Source organism: Nuphar pumila, chromosome 9, assembly GCF_984573655.1.
Source record: "Nuphar pumila chromosome 9, dmNupPumi1.hap1.1, whole genome shotgun sequence".
NCBI classification, from domain to species: domain Eukaryota; kingdom Viridiplantae; phylum Streptophyta; class Magnoliopsida; order Nymphaeales; family Nymphaeaceae; genus Nuphar; species Nuphar pumila.
In genome coordinates this window covers 117,996,655-118,019,332 of record NC_143257.1, presented here as the reverse complement: position 1 = coordinate 118,019,332, position 22,678 = coordinate 117,996,655, and the positions used below count along the sequence as shown (strand labels likewise).

At 36.2% G+C, this 22,678-nt stretch overlaps 1 protein-coding gene across 1 annotated transcript in view; it reads left to right on the top strand.

Annotated features, from left to right (window-relative positions):
- Positions 1-1,850: 1,850 nt before the first annotated feature.
- The window catches only part of ERS (glutamate tRNA synthetase), a 30,202-nt gene continuing 9,374 nt past the window's right edge, over positions 1,851-22,678 (top strand). Inside the window, exons 1-8 of the mRNA XM_090017873.1 lie at positions 1,851-2,176; positions 4,011-4,129; positions 5,284-5,405; positions 9,123-9,305; positions 9,537-9,655; positions 9,780-9,828; positions 9,916-10,017; positions 10,192-10,294. Of these exons, the coding sequence (XP_089873999.1) occupies positions 1,926-2,176; positions 4,011-4,129; positions 5,284-5,405; positions 9,123-9,305; positions 9,537-9,655; positions 9,780-9,828; positions 9,916-10,017; positions 10,192-10,294 (1,048 nt within the window). The 5' untranslated portion in view covers positions 1,851-1,925. The remainder of the gene's footprint in view (positions 2,177-4,010; positions 4,130-5,283; positions 5,406-9,122; positions 9,306-9,536; positions 9,656-9,779; positions 9,829-9,915; positions 10,018-10,191; positions 10,295-22,678) is intronic.

Genomic DNA, 22,678 nt, shown 5'->3' with positions numbered 1-22,678 from the left:
TTTAATAAACAGGTTGGCGGGTCGGGTTGTTAGGCGGGTTGGGGTCGGGTAAACGGGTTAGCGGGCGGGTTGGTGGGTTGGGTTCGGGTAAACAGGTTGACCCGCCCGCCTAACCCGTTTATTAAACGGGTCAGCCAGGTTGGCGGGTTGGCATACCCCTAATACGAACCCGACCCCTTTAATAAACGGGTTAAGCGGGTCAACCCATTTATTAAACGGGTTAGTTTAAGCCAAACCCAAACCCACCTAAGAGGCAGGTTGGAGGGTCGTGTCAGGTTTTGCCACCCCTACTACCAAGCTTTACATTACAAAATTGATCATCAGTTCCTTCCCCACAGAGTAACTAAACTATTTGCCCTAGGTCATGATCGACCTCTCTTTCGATAGTTGACGTTGGTATCAGGCAAATTTGCTTTTGGTCAGAGCTGCTTTAGTGATCATATTTGTTTTTGGTCTAAAAATGACAGTTAAACTTTTTTCTTTCTTTAAATTATTGAATATCACTTTCATAGCTCATTGTTTTTGTGGCTAAAGTTGAGGGTAAATAAGTAATTTCATAAGGTTAAAAAAGTAATCTGCTGATTTAGGCAGATAAAAGTAAATTCTCTATACATTAGATGCCTATACGTGAACTACCTTTTTTATTAATTATAAAATCTAAATAAGGCCTCAACAGTGCACAATTATCCGCCTTTCACATGTGCCACCGAGGCCTTGGTTGCTAGATGGGCAGTTAAGGTTAGATTCCCATGGGCATCACCCTTTTGTGGATGCCAATGCGTAGCATAGGCCCTAGCAGTGTTGTGAGAGGTGTACGCCTCAGTACCTGAAGTGTACGCCTCATAGGCGCGGTGCACGCTCAAGGTACTGAGGCATTGTTGTGATGCGCTTAAAGTAAATATAAAAAAAGTACCACGGATACTTGAGAAGTAAGATCACTTGAGAGTGTGATACGAAGCCCTTCAAGAGAAGTAAGATCACTAGTGCGAGGCGTTGAGTGTGATGCCACATATTTTTACGATATTTTAGATAATACCACAGATACTTGAGTCTTATGTTGTGAGAGGCGTACCTGAGGCGTACGCCTCAGAGGCGAAGCGCAGGCTCAACGCCTTGCTTCGCCTCATCGCATTTAACAACCTTGGGCCCTAGGGCAGAGTCCTAGCCTCAAAGTTTTCCGTCTTGCGCGATCATTAAGCAATTTTCATGTTTAGATATACTTTTAATGTGATAATAAACCAATGACTCATATTGCACTAAAAACTTGATGAAATAAAATTCTATTTTTCTTGTCAAATTGATTCAATTCTAAGGCAATTTTATTAAATAAACAATGATAAAACACATCTACATGTTTGGGTTAAGTTAAAAATCACCTGCCACTATATTTTCAAAAGTATTTATAGCGTTTAAGATGTAAAACTGTTTAGGAACGAATAATTTTCCTAAGTGAGATTCAGATCGAAGGCCCAAGGAAATCCAATCCGTTTGAACCGCTAGTGTGGGGAAAGACATTGAATAGAGATGCAAATGATTCGGATTCAAGTCAGATATGGCCAAACCACATTCAACTAATTGGATGTTGGCTAAAAGAAGTAAGATTTGGATGGTGAAAAGCTCATAACAAATCCGATCTTTTACATGTAATTATATTCGGATATAGGATTCGATAACCAAAAAAACAAAACCATATTTGCATCCGTTTATAATTGGATATATCCGTTTATAATTGGATACCAAATAAAATCCAATCTATTGACATCCTAAACTTGTTCTTTGACTTGGGGTCGGTGAAGTGAATCTGACTCACTGCCCTCCGAACCAATAACGGTAAGTAAGGTAATCAAATCGGACGGCAGTCAGAGGAGAAGTAGATGATAAGCTGAGAGAGAGAGAGAGAGAGAGAGAGAGAGAGAGAGAGAGAGATGGCGTCGTTGGTAGCGTCGTCGCCGTGGCGGACGGCTAAGGTTTTCCCGATTTCCGTCCGGCGCTTGCCGGCGTCCGGACGCCGGAGCGGCTTCCTCCTCCGGGGACTCACCACCGTCCGCGCCGCTGCTTCCGGCAGCGATGACAGTTCGCCGGCGAAGGAGGTTCGCGTTCGCTTCGCCCCTTCGCCGACGGGGAACCTCCACGTCGGTGGTGCTCGGACGGCCCTCTTCAACTACTTATTCGCGAGGTTCGCTCATTCCCTTTCGTCGTTTCTCCCTTTTCTCCCCGTGGATTCGGGCGCTTGTTTTCGATCTTTATCGGAGTTTTTTTCGGATTTCTGTAGCTCGTTGGATTACAATCGAACGCCATATTCATATGCCTTCTTTTTGCAAAATTTCTGATTAAGTAATTTGTTGGAATTTGGTAATTACCATGGAATTGGCTAACAAACGTTCATAATGATCGGTCGTTTCGTGATCGATATGGCGTAATTATCGTGTGTCGAACTTCTGCTTTTTGCCCATTGTGAAATGAAAAAGGAATGTTGATTGAGAGTTCAATTGGTTCTGAAATCTCGAAGTGCTACGCTTATAATATTTTATGATGGTGTTTGGCGAGTTGCCTTAATCGCTGTACTTAATGAGTCTTGATTCATTGAACACAATTCTTGTTAATTTCCACGTCGAGGGTGAATGTAGTTAAAGACTGGATATGTGTTTGGATGATGAAGTTTTTAATGCGTTCATACAATGTACAGATGGTGGGTGAAGAGTATCAGTATTTATTCCTCTAGAGATGTGGGTTTCTATTGCTCTTTATTCGGTTGATGCAATATGGAGAAGTATGTGTCGGTCGGAGAGAGATTATCGAAACGGGATAGTTTATACAACATAATAATTAGTTGATTGTGACATTTACCAGTTTGTTGAACCATAAAAATGCTGAATTTACTTTCTATAGTTCATAATTTCTTTTACACTTAGGTATCGGTGATATTACTAACTGTTATCTAATTGTTTCATTTATGCAAATATTTTGATGTCATATATACTTTTGCCATTGCCTGCAAAATTTTCTATTTACATAATACATTTGTACTATTAAATATAAAATAAAATCTGGCAAAGCAAAGCTACCTAAAAGTTAGGGAGCAAAGTGACTGATTTAAAGTCTTTTAGTTTGGTGGCCTAATCCAATAGAGGAGTGGACGTCACCACTCCTCTATTGCTAACAACGCTGTACCTAAAAAAGGGAAGCACATTCCCTTTTTTAGGTATAGCCAAGCAAACCTTAGTAAAAGCGAGCAACAAAAGCAAGCAACTGAGCGAGCAAAGCAAAACAACCACCAGAGTTAGGGAGCAAAGCGACCGAGCAACAAAAGCAAGCAACTGAGCTCGCAAAGCAAGCAATCAAGGGATTAAAGTTTTATTGTTATGATCGAAAAAGAGGGAGCAAAGCGACCAAAAAAGAAACTTACAATTGAGGGAGTAAAGCGACAGATACAGTGAGCGAGCGGTACTGATTAAACTCAATAGGAAGCTGCCACTCCTGCCCCAAAGTGAGATAGTAAGGGCCGCCACCCATACTATCTCACCAATACAATACCTTTTGAAAAGGGTAAGCAATTCAATGCCCTTTTCAAAAGAAAACACACCTTTGAAAAAGGGATACCTAACTATTCAATTTCCCTTTTTCAAAGACTAATGCAACTTATAGAGCACTAGATGTTGTGTACTAAGAGGAAAAAAAGATATATCTCAGCAGATTGGTCTTTTCTTCTTCCCTACCCAAACAACAATAGTAACTCATTAACCGCAAGGTTAAGGAACAACAACTCAATCAACAACTCTAACAGCATCTGAGTCCACGTAGGGAACGAGGGCACTGCTCCCTTCAAGACCAAATGATTCGATTCATGAGTCACTGGGTTTTCGAACTAAGTTATCCATCTCTTTTATAAAAGTTGAATTGAATTATTTTTTATCCACTTCCACTAACATCAGCTTCCGGAACTCTTCTTGTTTCTTTGATTTTCAGAGGACTTATAGAAGACCCTGACATTTTTTATTCTCATTTTCTAGGTCCAAGGGTGGAAAATTTGTTCTTCGGATTGAAGACACTGACTTGGAAAGATCAACACGCAAATCAGAAGAAGCAGTGCTAGAAGACCTGTCTTGGCTTGGTCTTGATTGGGATGAAGGTATGTTTTAGTTCATTTGACATGTAGCTGGAAATATGTAAATGGTTGTTGCCTTCTTCTTCTTCTTCTGTTTATTGTGAATGCTTTATCGGGTCTGCAAAAGTTCCGTGTCATCAATTGTCATCATTCTTTGTGTGTGTCCAATAATCAAAGATAAAAGCTTAGGAAGTTTTTTTCTTTTTCATTTATTCTGCAATGAATTTAATATATGTTTAATTATTTAGACATTTTATATTGGGCACTTTTGCATCTTGACAGTGATACTTATACTAGTTTCTTCATAAATTATGACTTACAATGAGAAATTACCCTGCAGTTGCTCGTTCATGCAACCTGTGTATTACATGGGTTCTAACAAGAATACCTATTCTCCATAGCATGTGTGCTTGCTGAATGTTGATGTAGAGTAAGATCAGTTAGGATACATCGGTGCTATTGATGCCATAAAAGGGACATCCTTTATCATGAAAATGTTCTAAGCTCACAATGCCACATGAACAGTCACAGACACCAAATTTTTACTTCACATTTAAAGTTCAACACTCAGGATCATTAGGAAATACAGATACTGTCATGTCAATCACCGATTATGCAAGAAAAAGTAGCATGTAGTGACAGAATACAAAAGAAACAAAGAAATACAGAATACAAACAGAAAAAGTAGCATGTAGTGACATTAAATCACAAACGTGCTGTTCAGTTTTGGCCTTATCCAGCATGGATTTGACTATGACAGTGAAATGTGTTTTCATGCAAACTTAATAAAAGCTTACAAAAGAGAGAAACAGTGCTTAGATATTGATGGTTAACCTGAAAAAATTGATGTACATCTGGGAAACTGATACAAGTTTACCATGAACATTTATAAAGTTATATAATTGAAAAAATGAAAATTTATAAAATTGCAGAATGCCCTGTGTAAATTCCCATTGAATGGAAGAGAAAAAGAAAAGAAAAAGTCAAGCCATTTAAGACATGTTCTTTTCTTATTTTTTATTTTCTTTTTTCTTCCCCTCATGCAAACCTGTTTTATAGCTATGATTGCACCCAGTAAGCCAGCATATTCCATACACTAGTACCATCACCTTTATTGCATTATAATGTTTCTAGCCTTTTTCTATTTTCGAAGATGATAAAATTGTCAAGATTTCTAGGTCCTGACATTGGTGGTGAATTTGGTCCTTATCGACAATCAGAACGGAATCCTCTGTACAAACAATATGCTGAGCAGCTGTTGAGATCTGGTCATGTTTATCAGTGCTTTTGTTCCAATGAGGTAATTGGCATTGAATAATATGCAGGCCTATTAACTTGGAAAAACACTTACATTGAAAAAAAAAGAGAGAGAAGAGCTGAAGATACTTTGGCAAAACATGCACCTGTTTATTGTTTTCTCGAGTGAAGCCTGTATTACTCTCACACTAATCCATGTTCTTATATCTTCTGGATACCCAGTTACTTAATTTGTTATGCATATTATTTAATGTGTTAAGTTTTTTATAACTTTTTAAATTAGGGATATATTGGAATAACAGGGGAACAAAGTTGTTAGCTTCACATAATTACCAACCTGCAATCTTCCATATTCAGACAGAGACAATAGGATGTGTAAAAAGCTTAAATTTGATATATTAAAACGTGTTATTGTGTATGAAGCAACTGCACATCAAAATAACTAGAATGCAACAGATAAAAAGGCCATGAAAAGAATGTGGAATCTAGGGAAAATTAAGAAGCGACCCTGCCAGTGATAAAATGAAGGCCCCAGTATTCAACTGTAGGTGTTTGTGGAAGGAAATTGCAGATAGTGGTTACACTAGTAACAAACAAAATCCCTAAAAAGTTAAAGAAAATTGCCACTAATCATGTTACAAGAGATTTTTCCACAAAAATCCAATTATTATTAAATTCTCTGTGGTCATTACCTATCCTGAGATTTTTTCGCTATGAATTTACTAAATATGATTAAAATATGGAATCCCTACTCCTACATGGTTATGGAAATCCAGTAATACACTAGAAGAACATCTGGAACATTTAAAGGTGTCAGATTGGACTCTTGGAAGTTTCTGTTCGGTGCTAGAAAGATCATGGATAAAGGATAAGACTTTTTTGAATTGTTCTTTGTTTTTTATACTGGGACTTTAGATTGTCTGGTGAAAGTCTTCTTGAGAGGGATTTTAGAGGGCCACATTTCATCATGATAGTAGGAAAATCTTCATTCTGATGCTTAGGAGCACTGAATTGAATGATGGAGGAACGTGATCCTATTCCAACAATTGACTAGGTTACTGATCAATTCATCTTGTTTCCTTTTTATGGAACTGTTTAGTCAAAAGTGCTAAGTAATGGTAGGTGACTGAGGCTTTGCCTAGAAATCCAAATAAAAAATTAATCATTTAAATAAAAAGTAAGAATATGAAAAACTAAAATTTGCTAAATTGTGATCTAATATTTTGTTGATATTATATGTGAAAAAATTTGGAACGAGGAGATACGTAAGAAGGTAGGCGTTGCACCCATTGAAAATAAGATGAGAGAGAATCGTTTACGGTGGTTTGGACATATTCGACGAAGGCCTAATGATGCTCCAGTTAGAAGGATGGAGAAATGGGAAAATATATTAGTTAAAAGAGGTCGGGGTAGGCCTAGGAAGACATGGATGGAGGTGATAGGAAAGGATATGAATGCTTTGAACCTCACCGAGGACATGGCATTGGATAGAAATGAATGGAGGAGAAGGATTCATGTGGAAGACCCAGAATGATTTTCTTTGTTGGTTCATATCGCCGACCCCAATTGTTTTGGGATGAAGGCGTAGTTGTTGTTGTTGTTGTATATGTGAAAAATTTATTTTTTTCTTGTCTCCTTCTGCCACCCCAGCCCCCCTTCTTTCTCTCCCTCCCATGCACTCTTCTAGTGCATATCTTGGCAGGGTGTTGGCCTGGTGTTGGGCTAGCACCTAGCTCAAGGTCACCTAGGCAAGAGTGTAGGCATTCTTTTAATTACACAACTATGGAATCATCAGTTGATCCTTTGCAGGAGAAAATTTGGGAAAATATGCCTCCTCCTTGTGCTAAAACTTTTGCTTTGACACTTTATCTTAAGCCCCTCACAGATGAAAATAAGCAAGTTGTCATTAATTCCTCAAAATCATAATCATGCAAGCAAAACATCTTCTCAATACCCCCATCATGCTTTTGTTTGCCTCTTGCATCCATGTCAATGTGACATAGATTAATGTTTGAAGCTCTCTCTTGTGTATTGCATTTTGTGTTCCAGCTTGCCACTAAAATTTGTCGTGCACGTTATGTGATCCTCAGTTAAGATGTCAACAAGGGGTCTAACTAGGGGTGGGCATCGGGCCAGCCCGTCCCGGTCTGACCCGTTAATGGACCAGGCCGGCCCGGTTCTTAACGTGCTTGGGTTTGAAGGGAAGACTATGGCCCTGCCCATTGGCCAATGTGAAGCGGGCCAGGTCCGGCCCAGCCCGGCCTGGCCCAATCCTAAAATGCATAAATGCTTGACTGAAATGATGGGTTAGTGAGAGAATAGCAAGTTCCCATGCAACTAATTCCTAATTAGTGCAACTAATTCCTAATTAGTGCAACTAATTAGGTAAACAGTAATAATTAACAAATAGCAAGTTCCCATGCAACTAATTAGGTAAATTATAATAGTTATTCAAGTTACTATGTAATAGTTAATTTTTTTAAAAATTATATAACTCAGGCCCATCGGGCTAGCCCGGTAGCCTGCAGGCCGGCTTGAGCCCGGCCCACGTATATAACAGGCCGGGTTTCGGCCCGGGCCTAAAATCATGGCCCAAACCTGGCCCATGGCGGGCTGGGTCGGGTCGGCTTGGCCCATCAGGTCGCCGGGCCGGTTGCCCACTCCTAGGTTTAACACGTAATATTAACTTACATGGAATGACAGCACATGTTAAATTATTTCAAGCTATGTCACATAGGTGTGGGTGTAGATGCGGGTACAGGTGTGAAGAGTGCGGCACAGTAATTTTAAAAAAGATGGGTGCGGCGGTGTGATATATATATATATATATATATATATATATATATATATATATATATATATATATATATATATATATGGCAGAGCCACATTGAGGCCAGGGTGGGCACGTGACCACCCTAACCCAAAAATTCCCCAATAGGGCGGTTGGGGTCAGAGGTAGGCAATGCCCACCCTGGCCCAATGAAAAAAAGATCAGGGTGGCATTGCCCACCCTGATTTTTTACATCTCTCTGTCTCTCTCTCAAGCTTTCTCTATGCAATGGTTACAACCCATCTGCTGTTCGGCACATTTTGTGTGTATGATGTATGTATGTATGTATGTATGTGTGCGTATGTACATATTTATGTGTATAATATAGATAAAGCGGGACTTGGTTGGGATTAATGGGGTCCAGTTTCAGACTGAAATGGACCTCAGTATGGTTGACCGCACTTGACACTATGGAAGTCGTGTCCAAGTGTACCACCCGCATTGATGCAGGTGGGACACGGGTGCATTGCCCTTTCATAAGTGTCCATGTTACATAGTTTTCAAGCCTCCACCTCCTTACCGATGTTAGAAGCTTGCCAGAAATGCTTGGAGCTGATGCACTTAACTACTGTATTTTTTGTGCATTAACTGGATTTGGATTTGGAATAGACCAGATCTTATTTGGCTTGATCTTAAACATCTTGGATCAGGTTTTCATGATCTGAACATTGAAAGATCTAGGTGGGGTTCGGGTTGAATCTGATCTGCTGAGATCACTATGTAAAGGAAAGTCTCATCCTTGCAATACCTGCCATCTACTTTTATGTATGCCAATCATTTTTCTAGTTCTTTTTTAGCTTTAAATTGTGTTGTGCCTACCAAAATTTCTTTGGTAGCTATGCTTTAATCTGTCAAATCATGCCTCTTCTTTGCACATTTTTCATATCATCATAAAAAAGTTAGCTGTTGCTTCTTGTTGCACTTCAGGAACTTGAAAGAATGAAAGAGATAGCGAAGCTGAATAATCTGCCTCCAGTATATACTGGAAAGTGGGCCACTGCGACAGATGATGAAATACAAAAAGAACTGGAAAAAGGGACACCATTTACATACCGCTTTCGAGTTCCAAAGGAAGGGACATTAACAATTGATGATCTTATCCGTGGTGAGGTATGTGCTTGCCATTCACGTTGAGATAAACCTGTGCATTAGCATATGGCATTTGTTCTCGGTATTCTAGTTCAGATATTGTTTTTGATGCTAGGTTTTCAGGGTAATAAGAAGTTGAATACTCTCTCTCTCTCTCTCTCTCTCTTTGTAGTGCTCAAATTTCTGTTTCTTGTTCTTTTTATTTCTGTGCCATGTATTTTTTTTATTTTTTATGATTGTGTCATAATGAAGGTCAGTTGGAGCTTTAACACTCTTGGGGATTTTGTGATTTTAAGAAGTAATGGTCAACCTGTCTACAACTTCTGTGTCACAGTGGATGATGCTACAATGCACATTTCCCATGTCATAAGGTGAGTATAGTCTTCCACTAAAGATCTGAATCTGTTCATTTGAAGCTTCTGATAAGCATCATATCCTTAGTGATCTATTATTTAAATATTTCTGGCTTGTTGGTTCATAAAACTTCAATTGCAGAGCAGAAGAGCATTTACCTAACACTCTGAGACAGGCACTTATATACAAAGTAATTTTATGAATTGTTAGCTTTCTTTTAGTCTCTTCATTTCTTTTATGGACCATGTTATTCATTTTAATCTAAACTCTTTCACAGGCTCTTGGTTTTTCCATGCCTTATTTTGCACATGTTTCTTTAATTCTTGCCCCTGATAGGAGTAAGCTATCAAAAAGGCATGGTGCAACATCTGTGGGTCAGGTACTGCATACTGATACCTTTCACTGTTTGTACAATTTTAACTTTTCTTTTAAGGGGTTTATCATAATGCTGGGGGCCTCCCCAGCTTGCTTAGCGGAAAAGGAAAACAATTTATTAGAAAAAAAAAGGTTTATGACCTCATTATATCTAATTGTCATTTATTTTCTCTAACAGTTCAAGGAAATGGGATACCTACCACAAGCTATGGTGAATTATCTTGCTCTTCTGGGGTGGGGTGATGGTACAGAAAACGAATTTTTTACAATTGAGCAACTTGGTTAGTGTCCAATGCTCCTTTCTTTAGTGTTCAGTACTCTTTTTGTAACCATTGAACATGGAAGTTATGCTAATTGAAGAATGCAAATGCACATGAAAGTTATGATAATTAAAGAAATGCAAGGGCACTGCCTTAGTTATCTTTAGTTCTATTTATTGAAAACAATGTTGTAAGTATTGTAGCACATAGTACGATACTTATCGTATCTATGGGGTGTTTTGATATGATACACACTTGTATCTCAATTACAGGTGTATCTTATGATACATATCTTACAAAACACTCCGATACAGGGTGTATCTTAAGATACATTATAAATGCAGTTTCAATTTTTTTTTTCCGAAAACATATGAGGCCCCTTGAGGCTGGTTCATATTCATCCCTAAAGAGCTTAAGAGTGATTTAGGGAGATTTTTTGCAAAAAAAAAGAAGTGTAATGAAATAGTAGCAGACAATACAAAAACAATGCCACTAAAGGCTTTACAAGATCACAATCACAAAAGTGCATAAGCACAAACCAATGTCACTAAGGGCTTACAAGATCACAATCACAATGTGCATAAGCACAAGTCTACTATAGGACAAGACAATAGCCAACAAGGGGCAACAACACAAGCACTAAGTGCATATAAGACATTAATGAACTAAATAGAAAAACACAAAATATAAAAATATTCATCTATATTGAGCATAAATGCTTAAGCAAAGCATTAAGAAAAATGAGCACCAGTGCCATTATATACAAAAGGACCCAAGGCATGAAGCCATTGGGAGCTCCCAACGACTCTATGGTCCCAATGACCATAAAGCCCCTACAATGCAATAAAGGGGAAAATAAAAATAAAAAAGCAAAACTATCCATAGTGGGCAACATCTATTACAAAAAGATGAAAATACCCCTAGAGGGTATTACCTATTACATCAATATAAATAACATATATATATATATATGTACAACTTAACACTCCTCCTCAAACTTACAGTATGATATATCAAAAGTTTGAAAATACAACAAAGATTTAATGGGAAGGATTCAAGTCTTCAAGCGACTTCAAGGAAAATCTCCATCTTTATCACGTAAATTTTTTTGCAAATACAAGTCTTCAAATGTCTTTATTGGTGATCATCTCCAAACACCTTCATTGGCTATTTTCATCTTTATAACATGATGCATCGAAGATATCCTTTCTCAATTCATTGCATCTTTAAGAGCCTGTAGAGAGAACATACCAAAAGGTTCCAACTACACAAGGAAGATATCCTAGCCCAATAGTTATAAAAAATTTAAAACCAATATATTTTAAAAACAAGAATAGAATTTTCAAATAAAGTATGAATAATTTTTAGAAACATTAGATAATCATTAAGAAAGATAAGAGGAGTATTTTTTGAGGATTAATTTTTATGAAATCAGACTATAATCTTAAAATCAACATATTTTTCAAGAAAAACATAACATTGATCATAAGAAAATTTGATCACTAAAGGACATATGAATCATCAAGAGATAGACAATTATGTATAAATAATATCCTAAGCATTTCAAGTAACATGCATATAAAATATAACAAGTCAAAAGGAGACCATAAGAAAAGAAGCGCTAATTGTGTTTATGCATACAACAATGTGAACAAGATAATCAATATAGAACACACGTATATATCCAACATGTAATTAAAACATATTTAATGCATATAAGATGATAATAAAAATAATTATTTTTAATAGCATGCAGATAAAATGCATGGTTTTAAGGTAAAGAATCAAATAGCCTTCAATTACGAACAAAGGTGTCCATGAATATCAAGTGGACAACATACAAGTGTTTTCGTAAGGAACACACTCTCAACACCCACAAAGGGGCACACGCAAGAAGGCTCATAATATAAAGATTAAGATTTTATTAAACATCATAAGTATGCAAAAAATGCTTGAAATTTTTATCCATAAACATTTTTTATACAAGAAAAAATAAGTAGTAAAAGTTTAGAAATTTAAAGGAGAGATTTTAAAAAATCTCACGTAACAAAGAGAATGATATTTGCAAATCAACACTAATTTGTGACAAATATAAAGAGATTTAAATTTTCATAAATATCAAGAAATGATACTTTGCAAACTTCAGCAATAGTTTGATCACCACAAGCAATCACCTCACTAGGCCTCCAAACCTAATAAATCAAGTGTATCAGCGATTAGAACAAGAACATAATTACTATGCAAATAAAGGGCTAAAGATACACGTGAAGGTGTGTATAAACATCTTTTGTCTTCATATAATGACACTAAAAAAAGTGTATCAGTAACTAGAACAACATAATCACAATGCCAACGATGGGATAAAATCACACACGAAGGTATGAATAAACATATCTTGTCTACATATACTGACACTAAAAAATCATGTGTATCAACGACTAGATCAAGAGTTTAATCATAATACCAACAATGAGCTAAAAACACACACGAAGGTATGAATAAACATCTATTGTCTAGATTTAATGACACTAAAAAATCAAGTGTATCAACGACTAGATCAAGAGTATAATCATAATGCCAACAATGAGCTAAAAATACACACGAAGGTGTGAACAAACATCTCTTGTCTACATATAATGACACTTAGATAAGAGTCTTAATAGGAGAAAACACCCGAGGTAAGAAAGCTTGTAATGAAAACAAACTAATGCCATCAATTTATACAATCTTTCGAAACACCAAGGTTTCAAAAAAAGATTGCCATCACAAATAAACATAATTATGAGCATCCAACATAATAATAGCCAAATAAACAAATGAGTGATACAACACACTCGTACAACTAGAGATCAAACAACCGTCAGTTAGAGCCAAACTATAAGTTGATAATCTAAACTGATATAATCGAGGTTTATATAACTCACCTCCACAAACAAACTCTGGTTCAACAATAATAAGGTCAAGAGAAATGATGCATTATATAAAATTCTATGATGGACACAACAAATGCCATAAGAAGACATTAAATACTCATGAAAATCATTTTTCAAATAAGTGAGTTCAAATATAAGAATCGATTTAAAAAAAACAAAGTTTCAAATCAAATCCAATAACGATAGATGAAAAACTTAGACTGAATATAGTGCAATCATATGCACAACAATATGTCAACTGATGCAATCATGAGCATCGTTAATACAAGCAAGTTATATAGAGAGATAACTCAATCTAGATTACAAGTCTACTATAAGACAATCAATGCCATATAACATTAAAGAGGACAAAAACATATATAGAGATTCTCAAAGAACCATATAGAAAACCAAGTGCATACACAAGTACAACTAATCATGGATACTTACAAAGATATTAAAAGAACTCATGTATATGCAATAATCTAAATATCTTAAAGCCATATATCTTATACAAAAGACATGCATAGGAACAAATTTAAGCATATATGCAAGTGATAGATTTAAGGTACTAAGGGCACAATATAAAAAATTATATTTTATAAATAACAAGTATGCAATGAATCAAGAGTCTTTAATAAAAAACACACATATCCACCAAAGATTTAAGTGGACAAGCACATCCATTAATAATAGACAAGTACTAAAGTGAACTATGAGAGAAACACTTATAACACCCACTAAGGGAAAACACAAAGAAGTTTCTTATAATTCTCAACTTAATATTTTATTAAAAACTAAGTGTTCAACATAAACATAATATTTAGATCTCATGCAAAACATGTAAGATAATGTTCATTAAAGAGCCATGGGACTAAGAAAATAACATAATCATAAGGACTACAAAAATGACCAACAAGAGAAACACCCAATATCATAACTATGTCCCACAAAAGGACCATAAAAGGCATTTATTAAATTTAATGACTTCCCATAAGAAATTATGCTCAATACCTTATGCACGAATAAACAATCTTATTTATCATGTAAGGCAATCATAAGTGTATAAGGATAAAAAATCAATATAAAAATTATTATTTTTCTTTTTATAAGCTAGATTATAATTTGTAACACTTCATATGCTACTTTTAATACACCAAGAGTAAAGAGAAAGATTAAACACAAGTTTAAGCAAAATTTCATAAGATCATACTTATGAAATACTCACGACACCATTATTTTAAAATTTCTCAAATCATTTTAAAACATATGACAATTTTTCAAGAAAGAACAAAACAAAGTTCAATAATAGAACAAAAGCCAACAAATGCTCAAGCATACAAAATTGTATACATATATATATATATATATATATATATATCAAATAAAGCAAGTTTTTTGAAAAATTAGAATTCAAACATGATTTAAAAAAGCATACATATATCTAATTTCACAAGATTAAACAAATAAACTTTATAAGAACAAGTTCAACAATAATAAAAGACATTCAAAGTTTTTTTTTGTTTTAATAAAACAAAGGCAAATATATATATATATATATATAAAGATTAAAGAAAATAAGTGCTTCCTCATGCATAATGCATGAAAAGGATAACACACAAAATACTTAAAGATATAAGATATACCAGGTCTTAGTTTTCCTTGAATTCAAGCCAAACAATGATCATAAATCATTCACGAAGCACAAACTCGAACCAAAGAATCACAGGACCCAAAAGAGGCAAAATGCCAAGAAGAAATTCTTGGCTCTGATACCATGTAATGAAATAGCGAAAAATACAAAAATAATGCCACTAAGGGCTTTACAAAATCACGATCACAAAAGTGCATAAGCACAAACCAATGTCACTAAGGGCTTACAAGATCACAATGACAATGTGCACAACCACAAGTTTATTATAGGACAAAACAATAGCCAACAATACAAGCACTAAGTGCATATAAAACATTAAGGAACTAAATAAAAAAACACAAAATATAAAAATATTCATCTTTATTGAGCATAAATGCTTAAGAGAAGCATTAAGAAAAATGAGCACAAGTAGTGCCATTATATACAAAAGGACCCAAGGCATAAAGCCATTAGGAGCTCCCATAGGAGTCATTGGGATCTCCCAGCGGTCATAAATTTGACCATTGAGGCTCCCAACGACTCTATGGTCTCGATGACCATAAAGCCCCTACAATGCAATAAAGGGGAAAATAAAAATAAAATAAGAAAAATAAAAAAGCAAAATTGTCCCTAGTGGACATCTATTACAAAAAGATGAAAATACCCCTAGAGGGTATTACCTATTACATCAATATAAATAACATATATATATATTATACACATATATATGAATATATATGTAAATATGAAACAAATATATATGTATAACAATACATATATACACATGTACAACTTAACAAGAAGAAGATGATGATACTGATGACTAATTCATCTTTGTTTGAATTTTGAAAAAAAATGGTTATGTAAAAATTTTAAGTATTGATAAAACACTTTATGATATTTTTTTTGTTTATGTAAACACACATTATTATGAATCTTGTGAGTTGTGACTTATTAGCTTAGATTCGTTATTTAATATGCATATTATTTCATAGTTTGCAATTTTCTTGTGAGATATGCATGATATTTATAGCATATTATCTTGATTATTGAATGTTCGATGTCTTTTGCATGCCATTCATATCACATAATTGTTTTGATATATGATATTATAGTACATATTATCACATAATTGTTTTGATATGTGATATTATAGTACATAATATCACATAATTGTTTTGATATGTGATATTATTCATAGCATATAATTGTTTTGATATGTGATATTATAGTTTTATCTTACATAATTCATCATTGTTTCTTGTATTTTGAATTTTTTTAGATTTTTCCTGATTGTTTTTTGGATTTTTTTGTTTTTTTATATAAAGCATACATTTTTTTATGATACGATACGATATGCATCTTATTTTGGGCCCGGCCGGTATGGGTTACGATACGTTTTTTACAATCTTGATTGAAAATGTTGCTCATATCCTCTTGGGGAACATCTATTCTAGTTTAAATTTATTCTGTACCATGCACTCTTCTGATTTTTCACCAATTAAAAAACCGGAATCGTAATTTACTTGGATGTCAGTGTCAGTTTTCACTAGGATCGGTCACACGTGAAAAGAGAGATGAAAGAGAAAGGAGGAGTTGCGGCTGTCACGAATTCTAATACTGAAATCGTGACCTAAAACATGTATAATATATATATATATATATATATATATATATATATATATATATATATATCATTCGTTTACAGTATGGGTCGGGTCTGATATATTATCTAGACCCGGAATACAAAATAACAAATACAAGTAAATAATACATAGACAAATAGACTTTTTCACCCCCCCTCAAGTTGATCATGGATTTGAACCATGAACAACTTGCCTTTAAGTGTCCAAACCGATCTTTGGTCAAGCCTTTTGTGAATATGTCTGCAACTTGTCTTTCAGTGTTAACAAATTCGGGCTCGATCTCCTTTTCTTTAACCTTTTGTCTCACAAAATGTTGATCTATCTCAATGTGCTTGGCACAACTGTGATGAACCGGATTGAATGACATTTTGAGAGCACTTTGATTGTCGCACAGCAAGACAGACCGAGATATCACTTCTCCCACTTCAGTTAGCAAATGCCTGACCCATGTGACTTCAGCAGTAGCGGCAGCCATGGATCTGTACTCAGCCTCAGTACTTGATATAGCAATGACCTTTTGTTTTCTACTGCTCTAGGATACTAAGTTTCTTCCAATGAAGATGCAATATCCTGATGTTGACCTTCGTTTATCTAGATCCCCTGCCCAGTCTGCATCACAATATACAGTAATCTCGTGCATGTCCTTGACAGATGATTTTGGAGAATATATCAATTCATTGCCAATTGTTCCTTTCAGATATCTGAGTATCCTTTTAACAACCTCCATATGCCCAGTACGCGGTTCATGCATGAACTGGGACACTTGATTGACTGAATAAACAATATTAGGTCGAGTGAATGTGAGATACTGTAACATCCTTATTAGGCCGCGGTACCTGGTGGGATCCTCATACAAGTCTCCATCATGGGCACTCGGTTTTGGTGAAGAATACTTGGAGTTCCTAGAGGTTTAATATCCTTCATACTTGCTTTGGTTAGGACGTCCATCGTATACTTGTGTTGGGTGAGAGTCAACCCATCAGCTCGGCTATCAACTTCAACTCCAAGAAAATAACGCAAGGCTCCAAGGTCTTTCATTTTGAATCTCTGACTCAGTAGTTTCTTTACTTCTTTGATATGATCCTCAGAGTTTCCTATAATGACAATATCATCAACATAAATTAGCAATAAGGTGATCACATTTTGCCCTCTAAAGATGAACAATAAGTGATCTAGTAGGGAGTGAGCAAAGCCATTCTTTTGAATCTCAAGAGAGAAGCTATCAAACCAAGAGCGAGATGCTTGCTTTAGGCCATAGATAGCCCTTTTTAGTTTACATACATTTGTCTTACAATCTTCCTCATAGTATCTAGGCGGTTGTTCCATGTAAACTTTCTCCTTCAAATCTTCATGCAAAAATGTATTCTTAACATCAAGCCGACTCAGTGTCTATTCATGTTCAACAGCTAAGGAAAGAATGATTTGAATCGTTCCCATTCTCACCACTGGACTAAAGGTCTCGTCATAGTTTTGTCCTGCTTCTTGTGTGAAACCCTTTGCCATGAGTCTTGCCTTGTATTGTTCAATAGTCCCATCTAGTTTATATTTTATTTTGTAGACCCATTTGCATCCTACCACATTTCTGTTAGGCGGACTGAAAACAATTTTCCAGGTTCCACATTCATGCAAGGCTTGCATCTCATTATTCATGGCTTCTACCCATTTCTTAGAAGTGGCTGCCTGGTAGTACATAATAGGTTAATCTTCCTTGTTGAGAGCAGTAAAAAAGAGTTGAAAATCTATGGAGAAATTGTTGTAGCTAACCCACCTATCAATAGGATGCTGCATGCGACTAGTTCTCCTGACGTCAAGGGTGTGTGAGGAGATAGGTGTAGTCTCTTGAGCCCAATTTAGGAGTCCTGAAGCAGCCGTTCTCTGTCTGGTGTAGGAAATGCCCTTATACCTTCCTGATTCTAATGGTGGTGCTACTTCACAGTTCTGCGATTTCGATGTACCAACGATCTTGGGACTCTCTTCTTCGAACTATCAAAGAGCTCTGAATTCAACCAAGGGTAATAAATTTCAACTGAGGTAGAGGACATGTCACCTGTGCCAATTTTATGATCGAAGTTCAGCTCGTAAAAAATATTTCTCGAGATTTTGATGTGTCTGCTAATGGGATCATAACATCAGTATCCTTTGTAGTCATCTGCATATCCCACAAATCTACACTTTTGAGCCTTATTCTGAAACTTGTTTCTCAAGGACTGATCAATATGCACATAAAAAACACGTAAGTCATGATAATCAAGATGAATTCCAAAAAGGCAACGATAAAGAGACTTGTTTTCTAAAACAACCATGGGCAGTCTATTTATCACATGTACAACAAAATGAAAGGCTTCTGTCCACAGATTGATGGGAAGGTGACTCTCGTGAAGCATACTCATCACACTTTCAACAATATGCCTATGTTTGCGCTTACCAATCCCATTCTGTTGTGGTGTGTGTGAGCAAGACACTCTTCTTCCTATCCCATTATTTTGAAGAAAAGAAATGGAGTCACTGGATGTGAACTCCCCTCCTCCATCACATTGAAAAAATTGAATGGGCTCGAGAATTGATTTTTTACTAAGGACAGGAAGTTCTGAAACAAAAGAAAAGCTTCAAACTTATTTTTCATGAAGTATATCCAGGTGTATCGAGAGAAACTGTCAACAAAAATTAGATAGTACTTGCTTCTAGATTCAGAAATGACTGGAGCAGGCAAACACAGTAATGAAGTAACAATCATGTTATATTCTGATCCCAATCCACTCAAGGTTTGCTACACCATATCACTGTCTCTCACAACACATCCTATAACCGCAAGTTGATATGTGATGGTCTTCATCTTGTTTAGATACTCCATGATGGTCATGGAGTCTTTTCTCAGTAGCTGAAATTCTCTCTTGAGAAAAAACATTCTTGCCTAAGAGACCTGAGAAACTTGTGAATATGTCTGAACCAGTCTCTCATAAAGTTGCATGGTTGTGCAGTTGTCCGGAATTGCAATAAGTACCTCTTGAGAGAGTGTAGAGGTAATGTACGCGACCACTGACTGGTCTTTCTTTTCTCAGTTGAGATATTCTGCATGTTTTAAATACACAATTGAGATTGCCCCTTTATCATCCTTCTCTTATTGCGCAACAAATTCCAGTAGAACTGAAGCGGTTCCATCCAGATGACCTAAGAGACCTTGACTCCTTATAAAAGGAATGGTCTGTCTTTTCCAAATCAAGAAGTTTGAGGTGGTCAATTTTTTAGAAACAAGCTGATTGAGAAAACTCGAAGAGCGACCAGATTGGGAAGAATGGGAGGAGTCCATAGCTTAAGGTTAACAAGGTATTCTCGAGATGCACAGTTCACTGCTTGAGAAACTTGTTGGTCGTCCCTTCTTGCCTTCGTCCTTTTTTTTTGCTGTGATAAATGCAGGAAAGGGAGGAGGACAGCTCATGCTGAACAGACTTTAATAAATCGCAGATGGGAACTGTGTTGGTTCAAGAACAAAGAGTTTCGTGAATATGAAATTTGACAACAGGGCATTTCATGCACAACGATTTGCAGGCACAACGATTTACAGGCATAATGATTTACAAGTACAACGATTTGTGGTCACAACGATTTGTAGGCATAACGATTTGTAGGCACAACGATTTGTGGACACAACGATTTATGGACACAACGATTTGTAGGCACAGCGATTTGTAGGCCCAACGATTTGCGTGATTCAACAATCAAGAAATATGGTATTCCAGATCTGATACCGATGGATGATCAGATCTGATTGTTTCAGACAAGGTTTGGCAGAAATAGGAATTGCGAGACCAAGAATATTCACGATCAGATCTGAGTATTTCAGATCAGACAGAATAAGGAAGTGCGAGATGGAGAATATGTACGATCAAGAAAATTTGGGATCTGACGCAAGGATTGAATATTCTAGATTTGACGCATGTACACGATCAGATCTGAATATTCAATACAAACCGTGAGACGAGAATAGAAAGAAGAACTGGGAGAAAGAAGAAATGGACCTTTCAGGTCAAATCTGAATACTCAGGCACGAAAAATTGTAGAGAAGGAGTATATGAAAGAAAGAAGAAGAAAATGGAAGAAAAGTGTGGAAGAAGAAAACCTCTTGATTGGATGCAGGTCGATCTCTCAGGTCAGACCTTCTGGAAGCAGCTTCGAAGCCCTAGATGGATCTCTACTCTGATACCATGTCAGTTTTCACTAGGATCGGTCACACGTGAAAAGAGAGATTAAAGAGAAAGGAGGAGTTGCAACTGTCACGATTTTCAATACTGAAATCGTGACCTAAAACATGTATATATATCTTTCGTTTACAATATGGGTCGGGTCTGATATATTATCCAGACCCGGAATACAAAATAACAAATACAAGTAAAGAATACATAGGCAAATAGACTTTTTCAGTCAGTTGGGTCTGTAGCTTAACACTTGGTATAGGAATAGATGGATGCTTCAGATATATACCTTTCCTTTTTTTTTTCCTATGTTAGCAGTGAGAACTTTGGGTTGCAAAAATCAACTAATTAGAGTTTTTTTGTGTTTTCAATTTTAGATTAACTCTTTCCTTTTCAATTTATAAAGATTCTTGCTTCGAATCCACTTAAATTATAGGATGGCGGTGCTTCTGTACATACACATATTTTCTTTAAAGGCTTAAACACAAACTCTAGTAAGTCTGTTGAGGAGGGAACAGTACACATAAGCACTAGACAACATTTCATTGTTTGGGAAACATGCTGTGTTTTTATTTGAAAAATATTTGGTCAGCACCACACTTCGATGTTCCTGAAAGTTAGTAATGACTTCCACAAAGTTCTATTTCTAGCTAGTCTCTGTGAAGAGTTGATGATTTTGATGACCCGGTTACTTCTGTTTCTACCTAGTCTCTCCGAATGGTTAAGGGTTTTGATGACCGAGGTACTTATCTCTTCATGACACTTTTTAGAAATAGAGATATAGATAGAATGAGTTGAATTGCATATTGTTCTTAAATTCTAGCATATACTCAGAAAGGGAAAGGAAATAAAGAAAACCTGTGGCTAAGAAGAGTAATACAAGTATCCTCGCTCAATTTTCCTGTTCATTCTGTTTTGCTAAATTAGTTGGATCATCTTTGTTGGCATTCATGAAGGGATCCTGCTTTTGGGTGGTAGGAGTTCCTTCTGAACAGAAACTACTAGAAGGGACTACCTTCTGATAGGGGTCTTGTAGTGATGAATCTTTCTATAGACACTTGAATTTGTATGAACGATGTGGAAGTGATTCTCTCTCAAGACGTTGGATGGTGAGCCATTGAATCCAAGTCTTTCATGCCAATTTTATTGAGAATTACTGTTGCTTAGAAGAATTTGAGGGGTGAAGTTTTCAAAATAGTGTGCATGGCATCTTGAAAATCTCTGTTCAAGGGAGATTTCCAGCCATCATTAACTTCTGATGGTAGTAGCCGCCAAATACTAAATGTTGGGTTAGTTCTACTTCTACCTTGAAAGGAAACTGAATAATCTGGTTGCGGCATGCCATTTTTCAAAATAACCTTCAATTGCAGCAGCTTGAGTGTGATACTATCCAAGCAATCATGAACCACCAGTTTTATATGAGCAAGATGTGGCTGTGGCTGAAGCTTCTAAGTTCAATAGCATTTACTGGACATAGTACTTTTGCTGATTATTCTGTATTTACACTGTAACGACCCCAATCCATACCCTTTAAAAATGCGGAATATTTTTTTTTTTCAATGCGGAAACCTTCCCAGAGATCCAGGGTCCTCACAGTTTCAATTTCCATTGGATAGCCCAACCACCACAAACGAAGTTGCAATCATTATCCATAACAACCAACTAAAACTCTTTTATTAATGAACCAATAAGAGTCTCATACACAACTCAAAAGTGAAGTAACAACTGCAGAAATTTAAAAGAACAAAAAAAAGCAAAAATAGAGCCACTATGTCCCCTGCTGAAGCTGACAAGCTCAAGTATGACTCTCATCCATCCCCAGTAGCCAGTCCAACCTCACTGTTCACCATGTCCTGTGAAAAACCAACAAAGTAGAGTGTCAGAACCGAAATTCTGAGCGCAACTACTTCTAAAGAAACTAGGTGAGACAAAGAACACAGATAAGATTTCATGCAATGATTCGAGTGAGTGCAGATATAAAATTTACAGCATTCAAATATCCATACCTACCAATAATTACATAT